At 37.4% G+C, this 18,928-nt stretch overlaps 1 protein-coding gene across 4 annotated transcripts in view; it reads left to right on the top strand.

The window, feature by feature from the left end:
- The first annotated feature begins 360 nt into the window (after window positions 1-360).
- LOC129254045 (cystine/glutamate transporter-like) overlaps window positions 361-18,928 on the top strand; it is a 33,692-nt gene continuing 15,124 nt past the window's right edge. The window contains exons 1-8 of one of the 4 annotated variants that reach the window (XM_064095085.1): window positions 361-932; window positions 1,546-1,919; window positions 7,339-7,663; window positions 9,713-9,838; window positions 14,256-14,352; window positions 15,515-15,559; window positions 15,978-16,101; window positions 17,915-18,018. In XM_064095085.1, the coding sequence (XP_063951155.1) occupies window positions 1,704-1,919; window positions 7,339-7,663; window positions 9,713-9,838; window positions 14,256-14,352; window positions 15,515-15,559; window positions 15,978-16,101; window positions 17,915-18,018 (1,037 nt within the window). In that variant the 5' untranslated portion in view covers window positions 361-932; window positions 1,546-1,703. The other 3 variants (XM_064095083.1, XM_064095084.1, XM_064095086.1) reach the window with 3 other exon arrangements.

The raw sequence follows: 18,928 nt of genomic DNA, 5'->3' as shown, positions 1-18,928 counted from the left end.
TCTTTAAAAAAAACTTTAAAAAAACGTAGAAACGTTCCATTTTCTGGTCTGAATACTGAAATTTTATTTTGAATAATTAGATAAGAATCCTCTTCATGAATTCCTCCTATAAAATTGTCCTTAAAAATGCCCCTTTTCGGGTATATCGAAAATTTCAGCCCGCTCTTCGCGCTCGTAAGTACGCACCCTGTTCATTAAAAATTGTGCTTAGATATAGATATCACATTTTTATGTCTAAATCAGTCTGCACTCTGAATTAAGTTCGTAATATTAGGCAAATCTGCACACATTACTGTATTCATAATGCGTTGCCCTTTGCTCTGTCTGATGACATGCAACCATAGAGATGTATACCTCTATGCATGCAACCAATATGTTAGGGCAGGGACGTGAGGGGGAGAAGAAGGACGCGGTCCTATACATATTTAATGACTTTTTGTTATTTTAATTTTGTCGCTTTTTGCATAGAGCTGGCATACATGGCACTTGGTAGTTGGTTTTGTTTCCGATTCTCATTGCTAAAATAATATCCAGGTAGACATGTGTATTATCTCAGGTGTTGTACTTCACTTCGTAGAGAGTTTACTCAAGACTTGAGTTATTTTCGAATTTGTTACACCATGGACCTACTGGTTACACCATGGATGGCTTCATGGATGGACCTACTATACTACTCTGGATGACCACATATTCCTAAATGTATGATATACCGTTACACATGACTCGTTTTGTCCGAATTCATAGCGAATTATAACAAGATGACCTTCAATTGAACACTGTTTGGTCAGTAGTTCACGCATACAATGGGTAGTACATGTAGTAGTTGACCAAAATAACACGTGGGAACAGTGCTGCCGTAGATGCCCGCTGCGTGACCTGTCTGGCCTCGTATACAGAGAGAGAGTGAATTATCCTTGGAATTATCTCTCGCGGTATGTTCTGTACAGTATAGTAGTATGTCTGGTAGAAGAGCAGCCTATATGCTTGGATGTTCCTGGAATATTCTTTCATTCCCGATGGTATATCATCTCTGACAAGGCTCTGCAGTTTTTCCCTCATGTTATCAACTTCTTGGGAGTTGGGTACTACTACTAATACTATATAGGCACCAGCCTGTGTCAAGTTCTTTAATATTCGTAATCAACGCCGTTTGTTTTGATATGAGCAGGGAGTTGGAAGTAGAAGCTGTTCCTATCCTTTATACACACGTGGTCAATAGACCTTTAATGTGGTAAATCCAATTTTGATTTTCGTTCGCTGTAGACTTCTATTGGGTCGACCCTATCTTGATCGGAGAGCCGATGAACCAGGGCATCATGTCCTGACTACATCATGTGCATGTGTGATCAGTAGGCCTGCACATTCGCGATTTAGTAATCAAGAGTTGGCCATGTTACTGCGAGTCGATCCATGGTTCATGAGCAGTGTGGGTAGCAAGCATCAACGTTGGGTTGTTCAAAGTTTTCTTCTTTTTTTTCCATGTGACTCGATCATGTTTATTTATTGATTCGTGTATTTTTTATACTTATTCTCTCATTTCTACAGGCAGGCATCGGTATAGATCATAGTCCCATTATATTCCTGAGCATACATACTCGTATTCAGCTGAGCTGAAGCGCTGTCATCACGCTTTTCGGGCTCGAACCGTGACTCACAAAACACCTTGAAGACCCTTCACGTCGACATCCACAGCGAGAAGTGCAATGGCTCCAGACAGCACCTCCGCAGACCAAGCGGATACGGGTCCCGGTGGAGATGTACCTCCTGCAGCCTCTTCGGAAACACCGAATCAGACCATGACGGACATTCGAGAAGGAGGAGAACCAGAGGTTGTCCTCAAGAGGAAAGTCGGAATCTTTGGTTGTATAGCCATGGTGGTCGGCATCATCATAGGCTCGGGAATTTTCGTATCGCCGCAGGTAGGTACAAGAAAAGTTAGGACAATTATACATTGATAGATGAAGGTGCCGAACAACTTTAAGTAATTGAAAAAATCCAAAACTGAATCATTGAAATATAGGCCTAAATGTCCAACGTACATTTCTAGTAGAAGTCCATCGATCGCATTTATAAAAGTAAAAGTGAAAATAATCAATTATTATCGGCCTAGGAATTTAAAATGAATGAGAAATACGACGTCGGATACGGTGTGGAAAGGGGAGGTTAAGTGACGGGAAGATGCAGTTCCCGAAACGCTCAGTCAGCAATTCCTTCCTAATTCTGAGAGTAAACTTTTTTTTTAAATACATAATTCTGTCATTAAAATATCCCGGTATTCCAACTGCTCTATTTCAGCTTTATATCGGGAAAGAAAAAAAAACCAAAGTCGCTTGAAATATTTTATATTATAGTGTTAAATCAGATCACGGGTTGAGCAAAATAATAAGCTTATCATAATCTTGTTTAGAAACCATTAATGGGCTAATTGCACGTGTTCCGATAAGTGGCCTTGAGAATTTAAACATGTGTCTATTCCTGAAACCATGTGAATGAGAGATTGCGGCTTTTTGAGACGAGTCTGCAGCAAAAATGTCTTTAAGGAAATATCTGTAGAATTCCCCGATAGCGATTGGCGATTGTTTTCACTAGTGTAGTTTTCACAGAATTAATTGCATTAACACCCACGGAAATTAATTGTTCTCCGATTGTAAAAGAAGGTTTACTAAAGGTTTAAGCATATACGGAAGTCAAAACAGCGCTTTATTTTAGTAACGTCTGTTTATCCTCTGGTAATGTTTTCTTGCTATACAGAAACGGTTTTGACAGTTTCACTAAGTTTTGTTCGGAAGTGTAGTTTTCCGATGAGTCTAAACTCGTTGAATAAAAAAAATCGAGAATATAAATGAAATAGATGCAGTTTACAAAGACAATAATGCTTTAAGGTTTGAAATTCGTCTGGTCTACAATCTTTCAACAAGAAAGCAATTTTTTTAAACCGAGGTCATGGAATATGGAAGATATTTGAGTAAAGATAACGTTTGCAAAACATTTATTATTTGTTTCCTACGTAAGACAACGCATGAGACCATCTACTAAATCCTGCACCCAGACGATGTTCATGTGATAAATATTTCATGAAACTCGAGATAATATATAACTATAAACGTGATCGCAAAGTGGAATTCAAGTTCATTTGTAGAAACTAACAAGATAAAAAAGCGGTAGGGCAATCTTATCCGGAAAATTCTGGTATAGACCGGTTTTGTTAGTTATGTCTGTCTGAGGCATATGGATCATGTTTTGTTTGCTTGAGTGCCTGGTTTTTTTTTTGCTGAGATGTTGGAAACATTTGTTGCGTGAAGCCTCCCGATCATCTAATTCAATTTCCCCACACTGAGCTCATCCATGCTATTGTTCCACGGGGACGTTACCACGACAAATGACCTCAATAATTGACCCTGAATGTAAATTATGAAGAACAACCTTCAAAAGGGTTATTTTTTGCGAAGGCAGTGGGTACACATATTATGTATTACGATTAAAACCAAATCATTCATACAAATGGCTTACCGGTATATAGTATTTTTTTGGTATTCTCTTTGCCGTCTTTAATTGCAATACGAGCAATCGGGAGACCGATTGGTTCAACGAACTTTTCATGTCGATTGTTTACATGACTTTTGACGTTCGCATAGAAACGAATGACATTCTGGTTAAAAAAATATCGTACTTGTATGGAAAATAATTTTTAAAAATGTTGTACCACCTTGGACGTAACATTGACTATTATTATCAGTATACCCAGATGGGCATTTGTGGGTGTAACTTCGTATAAGTGTACATATTTAGAATATTAAGTTTCTGTCAATTTTAAAATCGAAAGTCAAAAGGGGCCTAAGCTTTCGATCCTAGCAGAATCTTCGTCGGAGGCAAACTGACAAACATATGAATTTTAAAATCGAAAAGCTAAGTGAGGCTAATGAAAAATAAATAATAAAAAATTCCCCAAAAGAAAGATGAAATATATTTTGATGCTCAAGATCATACTTATAATATATCGGTCTTTTTGTGTGATTCTTGTCTACCTTTTAAACAAATGGATGTCGATCTTCTGGGCCAACTCATGTTATAGGTCTATGTCGTACTCGTTATAAACGAATTCGATGAGATAACTACTTACATGTGATACAAGTGCATTAGATGGGAATCCCATGTGTATGTAATATCACCTCGTGTCGTTACAGTGACGCACTTGAACACGGGCCAACTACTACAAAAATAATGTGTTAATATATTCATGCTATGTGGGGATGAAGGGGGCTTGGCATGGGGTCGATAACTGTGTAGTAGTTCTCGGTCAAGGCATCACTTGCAATTACGAATTCTTCATACCGTTACAATATTATCAAACGTTACCAAAATCAAACGAAAAAAATAATCAAGCGAAACTTTAAAGTTTAGACAAATGTGGAATAAATTCAGATTATATGTGTGGCATGAGACGGTTGGAAGGAGAAGGGGAGGGGGTGATTAGGAAGAGGGTCAAACATGCATTATTTATAAAGCTTCTGAACATTTGAGACAACGATATCATATCTTTGTTTATAGGCCGAAGTGGGTATGGTGGGGGCTTGGCCTGGTATTCCTTACATTGTCCTAGATCTTGATAGGTTAGGTTCACTACATCTAAGGTCACCAAGTATCATAATAGTCACATATCTTTGAACAATATCCTATAGAGAAAAACGGAAAATTACATGGCAGAAACTTGTATTAAGTCCAATCATATTCGAAAAACGAATCACTAAAGAAATTGCAATGCTAGACAACGTGAAAATGTTCAAAATGTAGTGATTATTTTGTTGTTGGAACATTGCCATCCACCTTTACCACCCTAAATTGTCACAACTCATCACTTTTCAGTTACTCAATGTATGTGTAGATTAATGGAATGTTTGATAATATAAAATCGAAAAAAAAGTAGAATATGATTTTAAAAAAAGGCAGTTTTCATGGTGATTAAAGACGTAGCTTGTGTGAAAGACTTTTAAAAAAGTTCATTGTACATCTGAAATATTTTGGAAAGTAGCCAGAAACGTAACTCCAACTAGGGTGCCCATCTATTGAAGTAAGAACAAAGCAGACGTACCCATATCGGGGGATCATAATTGTTGTGCGCGCCAGAATACAATCGATATTCTAGTCCAAACATTCGCTGGCAAAGATGATCGTCTGCTCTGATGATGACCTCGCTTATCAGACGAACCCTTTTCCTGCCCTGTACAAAAGAAAGTTCGTTCATGATAGATATGGGGCCCGTTTCATGAAACTTTTTATAACAAGCAATTTGCAATAGCAATTAAAAGCTACTGAAATCCTTCACTCTGGTTGGCTGTTAGTACGTTTGTTCTAGAAATTGTGCATTTGTAATGTCTGATAAGACTTTATGAAACGGGACCCCGATATGAAAGCAAACGTCAAACTCAATGATGAACAGAAGATCGCGGATGAGCATGTTATAGGATTTCTTGGGGTCATGTGGGGTACATCACGTGACATTACTCTGCTATGACATGTATGATACATTATTTCAAAACATGGTCCGGTTAGGATCACATTCGACCCTGTGAAACTTTTATTCAGAAGAAATTTTTTCGGCACTTACGACTGCTTCATTTTAATATGTAAAGTATTGTAAACTTAAAATCAATAGATTGATCTTCTGAATTTGTGCTTCTGCATTTGCCTGTCCTCATTCCTCATCGCCACAAGTTTATTTTTGTATCATAGTTTATTACCAAAATGCAATGCATTTCCACCAAATTATGCAAATGGAATGGGAAATGTGCCTCCATCGAATCGTCGAAATATCCATTTTCACTTCTATTTTCACTAGCCTCCTCACACATGTATGCTGATTGATTAAAAATTACAAGCATTGTGCTACATTTATTCTTGTCATTACTGCAATTACTGGGAAAATGCTGTAGTTCTGCAGTTATGACATAGATGTACATGTAATGCATAGGCGGATCGGGGGGGGGGGGGGGGGGGGGGAGAAAAAGAAGGGAAAAGAGAGGAGGAAAAAGAAGGGAAAATATAGGAAGACAAGTGAATAAAATAAGATGAGGGGAAGGCTTAAAGGGATGGTCCGGGCTGAAATTATTTATAGCTTAATAAATAGAGTAGAATTCACTGAGCAAAATGCCGAAAATTACATCAAAATCGGATAACAAATAACAAATTTATTGAATTTTAAAGTTTAGCAGTATTTTGTAAAACAGTCGTCATGAATATTCATTAGGTGGGCGGATGATGTCACATCCCCACTTGTTCTTTTGTATTTTATTATATGAAATTAGGTTTATTCATATTTTTTCCTCCAAGAACTAGAAAAATTGGATTGACAACTGATAAAGTGCATTAGATATCTATTGCTGCAACTTATTTCATTATAAGGGAGGCATATTATTCACACAAAGTATGAAATAATGAAAAAATTATTATTTTATGTAATAACATAAGAAAACGGAAGGTGGAGATGTGACATCATCAGCCCACCTAATGAATATTCATGACGACTGTTTTCACAAAATATTGCTAAACTGTAAACTTCAATAACTTTATAATTTGTTATCCAATTTTGATGAAATTTTCGGCATTTTGCTCAGTGAATTCTACTCTATGTATTAAGATATACATATTTTCAGCCCGGACCATCCCTTTAATTAAAAAAAAATCTTACATGTCACTATATTCGCTCACGCTTCGCGCTCGCATTAAATGATTGTTGAAATATGTAACGTCTTCATGGCTAACTGCAAGCAGTCCTTAAAAGATCACCTTTTCATCAAATCAAAACGTATATTAAATATGTCTGCTCGCGCTTCGCGCTCGCAGTAATTATTTAGTTGCATACGTATCTTGTTCAGGATCACAAACATTGCCCAGAATGTTCAAATTTTAGGTCAAAATACAACAAAAAAAAGCTCGCACTATTTAGATAAGGCTTATGAGATTATATTTCTGTTGATTTACAAGAATAAAGCTATTAAGTGACTATTAGGACTACCACTTCAAAGACAGAAACAAAAGTCAACAGCGGCCGATCGGCGAAAATGTGGCTGAAAAAATTCCGCCGCCCCCCCTATTGGTTAATGCTGGATCCTCCCTTATGCGATGTGCGCAAGAACAACATTATCAGGCCATGAATGATACAAAAATAGATAATTATAGAATAAAGCTAACAAATGCTTATATAAATCCGTCGATATAGGTGTCTTTAAAATTCAAAGTGCATCCCGTCTTAAGCGCGAGATAGATAAAACTGTTTCAAAATCTTTCAAAGCCTCGCGGTTTGCTACCAACCAAATTTGATTTTTTTACATGTCTTTACAGGTCATTCTAGTATACACAGACGGTGTCATCGGCTACTCTTTCCTCGCCTGGATCATATGCGGTCTCTTCTCCAGCCTCGGAGCCCTGTGCTTCGTGGAGCTCTCGACCACCATCCCGTTGTCCGGGGGCGACTTCGCCTACATCCTTCAAGCATGGGGCCCGTTCGTGGCCTTCATCCGGATGTGGATGAGTCTGTTCATCAGCTACCCCGGCGAATACGCCATCATCATCCTCATCGCGTCTCAGTACCTCGTCAGCCCGTTCTTGGCCAACTGCGATGACCTTCCACAAGTGGCCATCCAGCTTTTTACCATGGTCATTCTTTGTACGTTATCCGACATTTCAAATAGAGACAGGGAACATTTGCTAAAAATTGCTTTTTCATAATCACATGAACAAAACTTTGGATAGGACAAGTATTTGTTACTTGACATTTAGGGACTTTCCGCACAGCGACGCGTGCGGCCCCTTTACATAAAAGTTACCATTATGGTAACTTTGCCACCCAATTGTAACTTACATGGAATCCTTGATTTTGATTGGCTGTCGATCATTGTTACCGTGGTAGTTACCATTGGATGGCAAAGTTACCATAATAGTAACTTTTATGCAACGGGGGCCAGTTCGTTGGACGTTTCTGAGCTGACGCAAAATCGCAAATATGTCGTTTGTCTAGAATCACGGACGAAACTGCTGTTCAGATTCACCGACCCTCGAGAAAGACTTCATCGCGATTTGACTTGCACTTTCAAAGGAATTGGTGCGTTGTAGCGTTCATTCCGCGTGGCTGTGCGAAAAGTCCCTATTATTGGTAGATAATGATAACACGTTTGTGGCGTATAGTAATAGCTTGGTCACATTTGCTCTACGGCGGCCGTACGGCGAGTCGAAAGCAGCCGTTTCATCAATTTTAATTCAACCCACCTATATGTAGTTGGACCAAAAAAAATGTTAAAACGTCTGTTTTCGACTCGCCGTAGGGCCGCAGTAGAGCAAATGTGACCAAGGTATAAGTCGCTCTCTAACTGGTCATTTTAATTTCAGCGTAGTTAAGGTTTTTACAAGATTTTGTAAAGACCTGTCACTTGTAATGCAATCCATGTGTATATGTTATAATGATTGATGGATCATGGAGATACACGGATGAGTGATGAATCATTTATATGCTTGGATGGATAGAATGATAACCATGACAACAGGAAGTACAGTGAATCATTGAAAGAGGCTTTGAGTTTTAGCCACTGATTCATCTAATCAGGGAAATATTTCATGAAACAGATAATTCGTGATTTTCTTCAATCACTACGTCTTATAATCTCCCGACATCTTTGCCTCGGATTGGCAGAGACCGAAATAGTGAAAATCACTCTTTGTTTTAAAAATGCCTCCTTGGTGGGCGTTTCATGAAAGTTGTCAGCACCGACAAGTTGTCATTTTCTGAACAGTTACCAAAGATTTTACCGACATCGTCAAAACTTACAAGTTTAGTCAGAGCTGACAACTTTCGTGGGCCACAGTACACCCTGGTCTGTGATTCTACAATTTATGGTAACCATCTGGGGGGGGGGGGGTTCATGAAAGTTGTCAGCGCTGACAATTTCAGTGAAATCCTTGATTTTTGATTTGCTGAGAGGCACTTGCCTGTGACTGTTGCTATGGTAACTGTCGGAGAAAGACAACTTGTCAGTGCTGGCAACTTCCATGAAACGGTCCCAAGCCCTCGCACTTACCATCCCTTTAACCATGTTATATCATTTTGACCTTACTTGTCCCGACACGATCTGCACGTGAATCACCGTTCGACCTAGCTCATTGATTTGACCCTTGACCCTAAAACCCTAAAAAGTGACCTTCTCTGCATTGAATCTTCAACACACTGATATTTTAATTCCATTCATGGCGATCTCATTGGTTGTCTATCATCCTATTGTTTTGCAATGTCTTTCCTGTATTGCTTCCTGACGTTTCACTTTTCACCCAAAATATTTATATAAACTCCTGTTTAGTTTACTTGTTGAAATAACCTCCATGCATCTGCCCATGTACCACGTTATATATTCACAACCCTTGATTGATGTCCAGTAGTGATCCCTCCGATTGCTTTGTTTTTTTCATTGTGAAAGCGCAAAAAAAAATCACAATGCCTGACCAGTACACCCCTCTAACATACGCTTCTACCGTATTACTTCACCCATTTCATTCTCACTCAACAAACACCCCCTTTGAAACACACTGCGTCACACCCATCTTCCACCCTCTACCACATTGCACCCTTCTACCTCACCAAACCCACCACACCCTTCTACCTCACCATTCCACCACTCCCATCCACCACTCGATTGTGTCTTGACATCATACCGATTCCATTTAACAGGTGCGATTTACTATCTCAACTGCGTGAGTGTTCGATGGACGACACGGGTTCAGGTGTTCTTTACTGCAGCTAAGGTATCGGGTTTGGTGATTATCATCCTTGGTGGTGTCGTCCAGCTTTGCAGAGGTTAGTATTACCCATCGCCATTCTTTGTTCCGATCCTTCTACCAGGAGTAGTATTAGCCCCCCCTTTTTTTTTGGGGGGGGGGGGGGGGTAGCCAATCACTGACAAATGCCCTCTATGATTAAAACTTCTTTTTTTGGTGGGGGGGGGGGTCACCTTCCGCCTTCATATAAAAAATATTCTGGTATCGCGAATTAGAACGTAGTATTGGCGTCAAACGAGATACGTTACATTCCTAAGTGATATCTTGCTGTTGGAATATCCCTCCCAGATAAAAATGATTGAATGTGTCAGTACTCTAAATAGATTTCTAATTTCCCGTTTCTTGTTCTTCATACCATTTTTTATTTGGATATTTTGTGACTTCAGATATCAGATTCAAAGTATAACCTGCTATACAAGACGATATGGATTTTTTTTATACAGGGCTTTGATCCATGACCTTGTTACATTGTTTCAAGACAAACTTGAAACGTGAATCTTACAAAATAGGAAGTTGATAATCACAATTTAATGGAATACTTGAGACTTAAACCCATCCATTTAAAAGGACCGATGTACCTATTGTCATTGTGGAGATCAATCAATTCTTAAGATGCAGAGGCAACTGCCGCATCTCGCCCCCCCCCCCTTCTAAAAAATAGAGTTTAAAACGTTTATTTTTTTTCTTGGTTCATCATATTCGAGGGTGATTATTTTTATTCTACCCGTTACATTTCCTTACAAAAGATGGTGATCACTGCACTGCTGTTTGTCTTGTTAATAACTGTGGCAAATAATTCCTTGAATGAATTTTACAATACTCTGATAACGTAACGATTTTTTTTAGCGATCGTTAGTCGTAGTATGAAAGTGATCGTTTCATCGCAATATTCCATGCTTTGGCAACGAATCTGGCTTTTAATCCAACCCTGCGTTATTTTTTCTGCGACAGAAAGAATGGAGGAAGGAAAACGCCTGTTCTACAAGGATTCCACTCCTTATTTGGGCAATTGATATATAATTAAAGCAGTCGTAATGGAAGTCTGTTGTTTTAGCTGCCGTAGTAATCGATCTACAAAGACATTTAGACACTTTGTCTAGTCGTTAATCAAGGATTTTTCAAAAAAAAAAATAGAGCAGAGATAAGTGTAATCAGGTAGGCAGATTCATTATTCGTGTCAGAGCGAGAGGCAGTATTTTGTATTAAAATTTGTATGAGAAAGGCAAGAGGTGAAGTCGGCTAATCGGTGAAAGTAAATGATATTGATGTTTTTTGGTAAAGTACTTTGCTTCACTTTTTTGTGTTTTTAAGTATTATTTTGTTGCTTCTTCCAGTGAATACAAACGTAGACTGACTTCATAAATTTATAACATCATAAACAAGCATCATAATAACTTCATAAATAATACATCAAGGTACCAGTAAAATAAGTATCTCATAAACATACATAAATTAAAAAATCAATTGATCCATTCCTTTTTCTAATTCACTGAAAGAACTTTGGGAATATAATACAGACAATAGAGAACAAAAAGAATAATAAAACACCCGCACATTCGAAGGAATGGAGACGGGGGTCATTATAGCCCCACCCTATTTTGTAACGTGCTCCTCAACAAAACGCCCCCCCCCCCAAAAAAAAAAAAAAAAAAAAAAAAAAAAAAAAAAAAAGATAACCCATGTATACCCGATTCATCCCTCATATCTCTCTTTTATATCGGAGGGTCTAGATTTAGCTTCTATTGAAAGTTACCACTGTTTGATAAAAGAGTTTGGAAAGAATTTATCAACTGTTTAAAATGGCGAAGGTGTTGAGACAATTCGGCCTACATTCAAAAGGAGCCAAAATTATTAAGGAGGAACGAATTAGGCGCGATAGCTCAGTCGGTAGAGCGGGGGTTTCGGATTCCGGTGACCCGGGTTCGATTCCCAAGTGGTGCGCTAGTGCCCTTTGGTAAGGCATTTATCCTCATTACCAGGTCCCTCGGAGAGGACCTTAAGCCGTTGGTCCACTGGTTGCTTACTCACAGGCATTCGTGCTTTCTTAGCAGTCAGGTAAAACAACCTCGGTATATATCTAGTTTTATCTCGTAACTTCTAGTTGCGAGATTCTGAGAGATATGTGAGATGGGAAGATTTTGGTTTCATTACGGAGTATTCATAGATGGCGGCGGTCACGCCGGGATCACGGTCGGACTAAAAAAAAAATTGATGAAATCAATGCTAAACATTTAGCAGATAAATTGTTGGAAGAAATCACGTCTGCGGGGCATGGAATGATCACTTTAGTTTACTTTTGTCCCGTGGAAAGTCACCTTTTGAAGGTTACTTTCACGGGACCTTTCGCACAATCAGATGGCATAGATCGAACGAGTTTTACTACCGATATTTAAGTGATTAAAGACCTAAAATAGTAAAAATATATTGTACCGCTGATTCCTCATCCTCATTCCCGAGTGGTGTTTCTAAAAAAAAAGGTAACCGAAGTTCAAAGGTTAGCTATATCAAAAGTACATAATTTACTCATGTGATTTCTATTCTACATAACTGAGTAACTCATCAACTTTAATTTGACACCTTGCTTGCATCACAATTGTCACGGTTCACAGAGTTATGGTCCATAAAATGCGAAGGGTACAAAACCCACTTTTTCCAAGTTTTTGGTTTAAAAAATGTACATGCACGAAACCCACTTAGTTTCATCAGAGTTTTTCTTTCAAATTTTAGTGAAATGCTACCTCTGTAAACTTTTTGTTAGTGACTGGCATTTACGTATCAACTGCCTAGCTTCAATCTCTGTTGAACACGTCATTCATTTACCTATCTTTTGCACCAACACCGTCAACGTTTTCACAGTACCTCCCTTGTCGACGCTGCACATGTCTTGCATTGCTCTTCTAGTCATTGCATTGCAGAATTGTGATGAAGAATATCTATCTTATGCTAAATATGTGCTTGTAAGTCACCAAAGATGTGCTCAACCAATATTACAGCTAGACACAAGTTACGGAACATTCACTCGCAAAAAAATTATCAGAAGGGTAAGTTTCACTGAAATTTGCAGGGGAAAACTAAAACCTTACAACAAAGTGGGTTCCTTGCATGTAAATAAAAACCCAACACTTGGAAAAAGAAGGTTTTGTACACTTCACCATCGATGGACCAAAACTCCGTGACCCTTGACAATTGTGACGTAAGCAAGGTGTCAAATTTAGTTGATGACTTACTCGAATATGAAAAATAGAAATCACAAGAATAAATCATGTATTCTTGATGTAGCTGACCTTTGAAATTCAGTTACCTTTTTTAAAGAAACACCCTGTATAAACCTCGTGCATCCGCCTTTTAGCTCCTTATTGTATCCGTCACTAAAACGTATGGCGGAAACTGTGGAACGGCAATCTAACCAGGGAGTTGATCTAACAGTAAGAATATCACAAGTCTCGGCATGTTCCCCAAATTCCCGCAATATTTGTTGGCATACGCACGCGATCACATCTTCATGTTTTCCCTATTGGTTTTTGCTTCGCCTGCATAGCAGACTATAGGCGCCGCTTTTCTGACGGCGGCGGCTGTGTCGTCAACATCTAATCTTAACCTAAGGTTAAGTTATTGAAATGACATAACTAAGAAAGTATATGGACCAGTTCATGAAACTTGGACTCAATGGTAATCAAGTATAACTGATTCATCCTGCCTTAGTTTCAGGTCACATGACCAAGGTCATTAGGGTCAATGAACTTTGGGCATGTTGGGGGTATTTATTGTATTTCCGTCATAACTTTTAACATTTATGGAGCTAGTTCATAAAACCTGGGCATAAGAGTAATCAAGTATCACTGAACATCCTGTGCGAGTTTCAGGTCACATGACCAAGCTTGTTTAAGTTTGGTGAACTTTGGCCATGCTGTAGATTATTGTTGAATTGCCATCATAACTTTGAAAGTTTATGGATATAGTTAATGATATGTGGACATAAAGATAATCCAGTATCATTGCTCATCTTGCACAAGTCGTAGGTCACTTGATCAATGTCAAATGTCATTTAGGGTCAATGAACGTAGTGGCATATTATATGAATTGTGTTTTTTGTGAATAATTATTTTATAGTCATTTACAAAGTCAGCACTGCTGCTATATTGAATCGCGTAATGCAGGCGAGACTGCCAGGGGGGCTCCACTTGTTACAATGTTACTGATGAAATATCAGATTGCTATCAAGTTGCCTTCCCCCCCAAAAAAAACCAAACGTTGAATTACACAAACTGTGCCACTTTGATATCAATCTTTTCTTTCCTATATTATTTTAACAATCCTTTTTACGTTCATGTTTACATCATCCTTTTGAAACAGTTTTTGAAAATTCCATTTTGTTTGATGAAAAGATCATTAAAAATCATTTGGTTTCATTTTTTTTCTTTTCTTTTTTATTATAGGAAAAACTGAGCACTTTGCCAATGCCTTCTCTGGTTATGATAACCCAACAAGCTTCCCATTGGCTCTCAATGCAGGCATATTTGCATTTTCAGGATGGTATGTCTAGTTATACTGTCATTGTAATTTTTCTTTGATAATAATTGTCATTGTCATATTGATGATAAATTCAACTACTACTACTACTACTACTACTACTACTACTGCTACTGCTACTGCTACTGCTACTGCTACTGCTACTGCTACTGCTACTACTACTACTCCGACTGCTAGTACTACTACTACTACTCCGACTGCTAGTACTACTACTACTACTCCGACTGCTAGTACTACTACTACTACTCCGACTGCTAGTACTACTACTACTACTCCGACTGCTAGTACTACTACTACTACTCCGACTGCTAGTACTACTACTACTACTCCGACTGCTAGTACTACTACTTCTACTACTACTGCTTCTACTAACTACTACTACTAGTACTACTACTAGTACTACTACTAGTACTACTACTAGTACTACTACTAGTACTACTACTAGTACTACTACTAGTACTACTACTAGTACTACTACTAGTACTACTACTAGTACTACTACTAGTACTACTACTAGTACTACTACTAGTACTACTACTATTACTTCTACTATTACTACTACTTCTAACTATTACTACTACTACTACTGTTCAGAATGATAGGTCGAATTAAAAAAATAACACATTGGTCACTTGATTTGAAAGATATTTTACATTCCACATATTATAACATCAGGTAGTTACTTCATACTGTTAGGTAATCACTTCTGTGTCTAAAATCAAATTTGGTCTTTAATAAAGAGGGTGATTCCATGCAAGAAAAATCAGCCATTTTCACAATATTTTTCAACCTGCTGTCCAAAGAACGAAGAACTTCAATTTGTTTTGTGGTAATATTAAAGTGCTACTGGGTAGGCATGCAAAAACTGACAACCAGCAAGAATATGTCGTCCATTGGTGAATTAGAGGTTAAAATGTTGCGTGTCATACAGGACATTTCTGAGTTTTTCACATGACTACCCGCTATAGCTTTATCAGTGACAAAAAATAATATTTTATTGCTCAAGCATTCAGCTAGGAAACTAGAAAATTTCAAAATTTCCTGTACGACACGTATGGAATCGCCCAAGACAGTAGGGGGTTAATAGGCCAATATGTTATGAAGCTTTAATGCAATACTAAATATCAGTTTTTGGAAATTTTTTAAATATTTTTTTACTCCTCAGGCAATATCTTATGTTCATTACAGAGGAAGTGCAGAGACCTGCAAGGTAAGCATTATGGTGTTTGATTCTGTTGCTTTGATGATAAAATTTAAAAGCCCCCCCCCCCGTCTCTCTCTCTTTCTCTCTAAACTGCTAGGAGTATAATTTCTGAAAGGCATGGTGCGATATAAACTTGCGCCATTATTTATTATTCATATCAAAAGCAACTATGAAATCTTTAGATTCTGTTAAAAAATATTTTTACACGTGATGTAGATTATTTGTTTTATTTTATCAGAAGTCATCTCATTGGAATTATCTTCCCTTGTTTTGTTCATGTATGCGGACCCCCTCTTTTTTTTCATAATAAATCATGTTTTTGAAATGTGTGGGAAATTTTGGTCTCTACTGTTTTCCATCGAACTTTATATTTGGTATTTCTATAATTTATTATGAGTGAATTTCTTGTTTTTTTCTGTGACAGGAATATTCCTCTAGGTGTTATCATCTCTATGATCCTTGTGACGTCCATCTATCTCTTGACCAATGTTAGTTACCTGACTGTCCTGAGCCCTCCTGAAATCATCAATTCAAATGCAGTAGCAGTGGTTAGTATCCAGCTATTAAATTATTTTGTGGTATTGATTACAGAGATGATATACACCAACAAGGGCATTAGTAAAACTTATGCACATGTCATACCTTGAGAACTGGACCATTTCGATGCTGATTATTGTGGGTAGTTATTGTAATGTACATTGCTCAAGCAAAACACTGTGTATTATTTGTTTTATGTAGATCCTTCTTATTTGATAAACCTGTCTTCCATCTCAAAATAATGAGGTCATTTTGACCCAAGACACCTAATCACCAGTCATGAACAAATTTATGTGTTTATGTGAAATAAATGTTTGGTCATGTGCACGTGCAACCTATCATTTGATAAGGATTCATTTTGTCATCTTCTCTATGCAAATATTGCACAGGTGAGTGTCTTGCTGATGGATAAAAGACACTCAAGGATTTTAGATGGTGCAATCAGCATGATGTGCTTACATCAAATGTCTTGTACAACATTGAGACTACCTGAGATGCCCACATGGCAGCTAGTGTCAATAACTTAAACCTGTGCATCATTTGTTTTTTTTTCTATTACATAATTAAAAGAAAAATGTTTCAGATTTGTACAGATTGCATAGACAGGAAAGCCATTGTCTGCTTTTATGACATCACCAGCATAGCTATAAAATGCGGTGCGCGCCATTGTAAGCGCATCAAATTTCTTTTTATAGCCTTCTCTTTTAAACAACGTGAATTTTATGGCATCTTCATATTATCTGCTTAGAGGCATAGTACTTCCAAAACGTGCAGATATTCTTGGTCGTTTCAGTGAAAGTTGTTTCCAATAACACGGTGCAATATTTCTGCAACAAATTTGCTATAGGCATATCAAATGTTGAAACCGCACTATGATCCATTCGTTCAGTCTTGTCATACTGCCTTGAAAATTTTTGAATTGAATTGGTTATGTCATTTTCATTGATCCTTGATCATTGATGAGGTTTACAAAATAAATAAATATTTTCTTAAAATAATACACATGATTATTTCTCATTCTTCTCCTTTCTTAACCCTAAGAAGACGGGAGGGGGGGCTGATCCAGCCCCCCCTCGACATTTTTCGCGATAAATCCGCGGCGCGAAATTTTTTGACTGGGTCGCTTGTTGACTTCAAGTCTCACGCAACTTTTGAGACCAAAATTGTGACCCCCGGATACGCGGTTCGGAAATAACGCAACAAATAAGTGCATGCAGACCAAAAATTGCTCAAAACGTGAATTTGTGTACAAATCCAATGCAAAAAGTGTTTTTAGCCAAAATTCTTAAAATGTATCATTATTTTTCCTTTTACTGCTTAAAATCAATAAATTTTATCTTGTTTATGGTCAAAATAAAGTCCCCGACAGTTTCCATTGAAAAAACAATAAAAAACAAAAAGTCAAAAAACAAAGAAATACATAAGAAATTAAGAAAACAAAAAAATACATAAGAAAATAAATGTGATGTTGACATTTCAAAAAAAATAAATTTGATCAGATGCCTATAAAGAGTATGTGAAACAAAAATTAGCATTTTAGGGGCATTATTTTGTTAATTAAAGCAAACTTATGATTTACGCATAAATTAGCATAATTAATGAGAAATTAGATTTTTTGCAGAATTTGATATTAAAGTTTTGTAGATAATGCCATGGGTAACACGCGTGCGAATTTTCGTCGGGATCGCGCGATCCACGGCCGAGATCATAAGGGGGGCTGAATCAGCCCCCCCCCCCCCCCAGTCTTCTTAGGCGTCGAAATAGCCCAGTCTATTTAGGGTTAAGTCTTTTTTATTATTTTTTTTGTTTTTACCTTCCTCACAGGATTTTGCTAAGCGATTGTTCCCGGTGTTTGCCTGGATCATGTCAATATTTGTGGCTCTGTCTTGCACTGGTACCGTCAATGGCGCTCTCTTTGGCAGCTCAAGGTGAGGTTTCCGAAGCAGATTCAGATAAGATTCAAATCAAATTGACTGATCAATTACAAATATGGCTCATTAATGCATTGTAATCTAAATTTATTATTGATTTACTGTTAAAACAATTGTATTCTACAGGTATCTCAATATCCCCAATACTTTCATGTATTAATTGATTGAGCTTAGTATCACCAATATCAATCAGTATTGTTAAAAGTTATGTTGCATACATCATACAATGACCAAAACCTAATTATTTGCATACAGTACACCAAACTGAAACACAAAATACAGAGACCATTTTGGCGTAATTCTACAAAATAATTAGTAAACACCAGATACATCATACAGTGACAAAAAATAAATTTGATCATGTGTTGTAACTATCTGTCTACAGTGCGACAATTTTTTTTTCTGTGAAACATTTTCAAAATACATACACCATTTCGATCAAATTATACACTATTTAGTAGTACACACCACACCAAATTAAATATTATTCTTACTTATTTGATTATTATCATATATCAGTGATCATTCAATCTATGATTATCAAAATATGACATTTTAAGGCTAGTGTAAGTACAGTGAGCAAGAAATTCTAGAGAAAGTCTTTTCAATTAGTGTGATTTCTTATCATTTATCTAGTAAGTTCCAACTTACTTTCTAACAAGCCAAACCTTGTGAATTAATGAAAACCAGCTGTAACCAAGTAGGCTGAAAATTGCCTGCACGTATAAGCACACATTGGTACTTCCATTGGTGATAGCTTGGGGGGAAATGCCTTCTGACAGAATGTCTTGCTTATTTTACCAAGAAAATATTAATTTGACACATTAAAAAACTTGAGCATTTGGCAGCCATTCTGTTGGATTCATAAGTATTCATTTTATGATCTTGACCACATGTTGGATTTGTC

The sequence above is a fragment of the Lytechinus pictus genome, chromosome 2, assembly GCF_037042905.1.
Source record: "Lytechinus pictus isolate F3 Inbred chromosome 2, Lp3.0, whole genome shotgun sequence".
NCBI classification, from domain to species: domain Eukaryota; kingdom Metazoa; phylum Echinodermata; class Echinoidea; order Temnopleuroida; family Toxopneustidae; genus Lytechinus; species Lytechinus pictus.
This window is presented reverse-complemented; position numbering and strand designations above follow the sequence as displayed.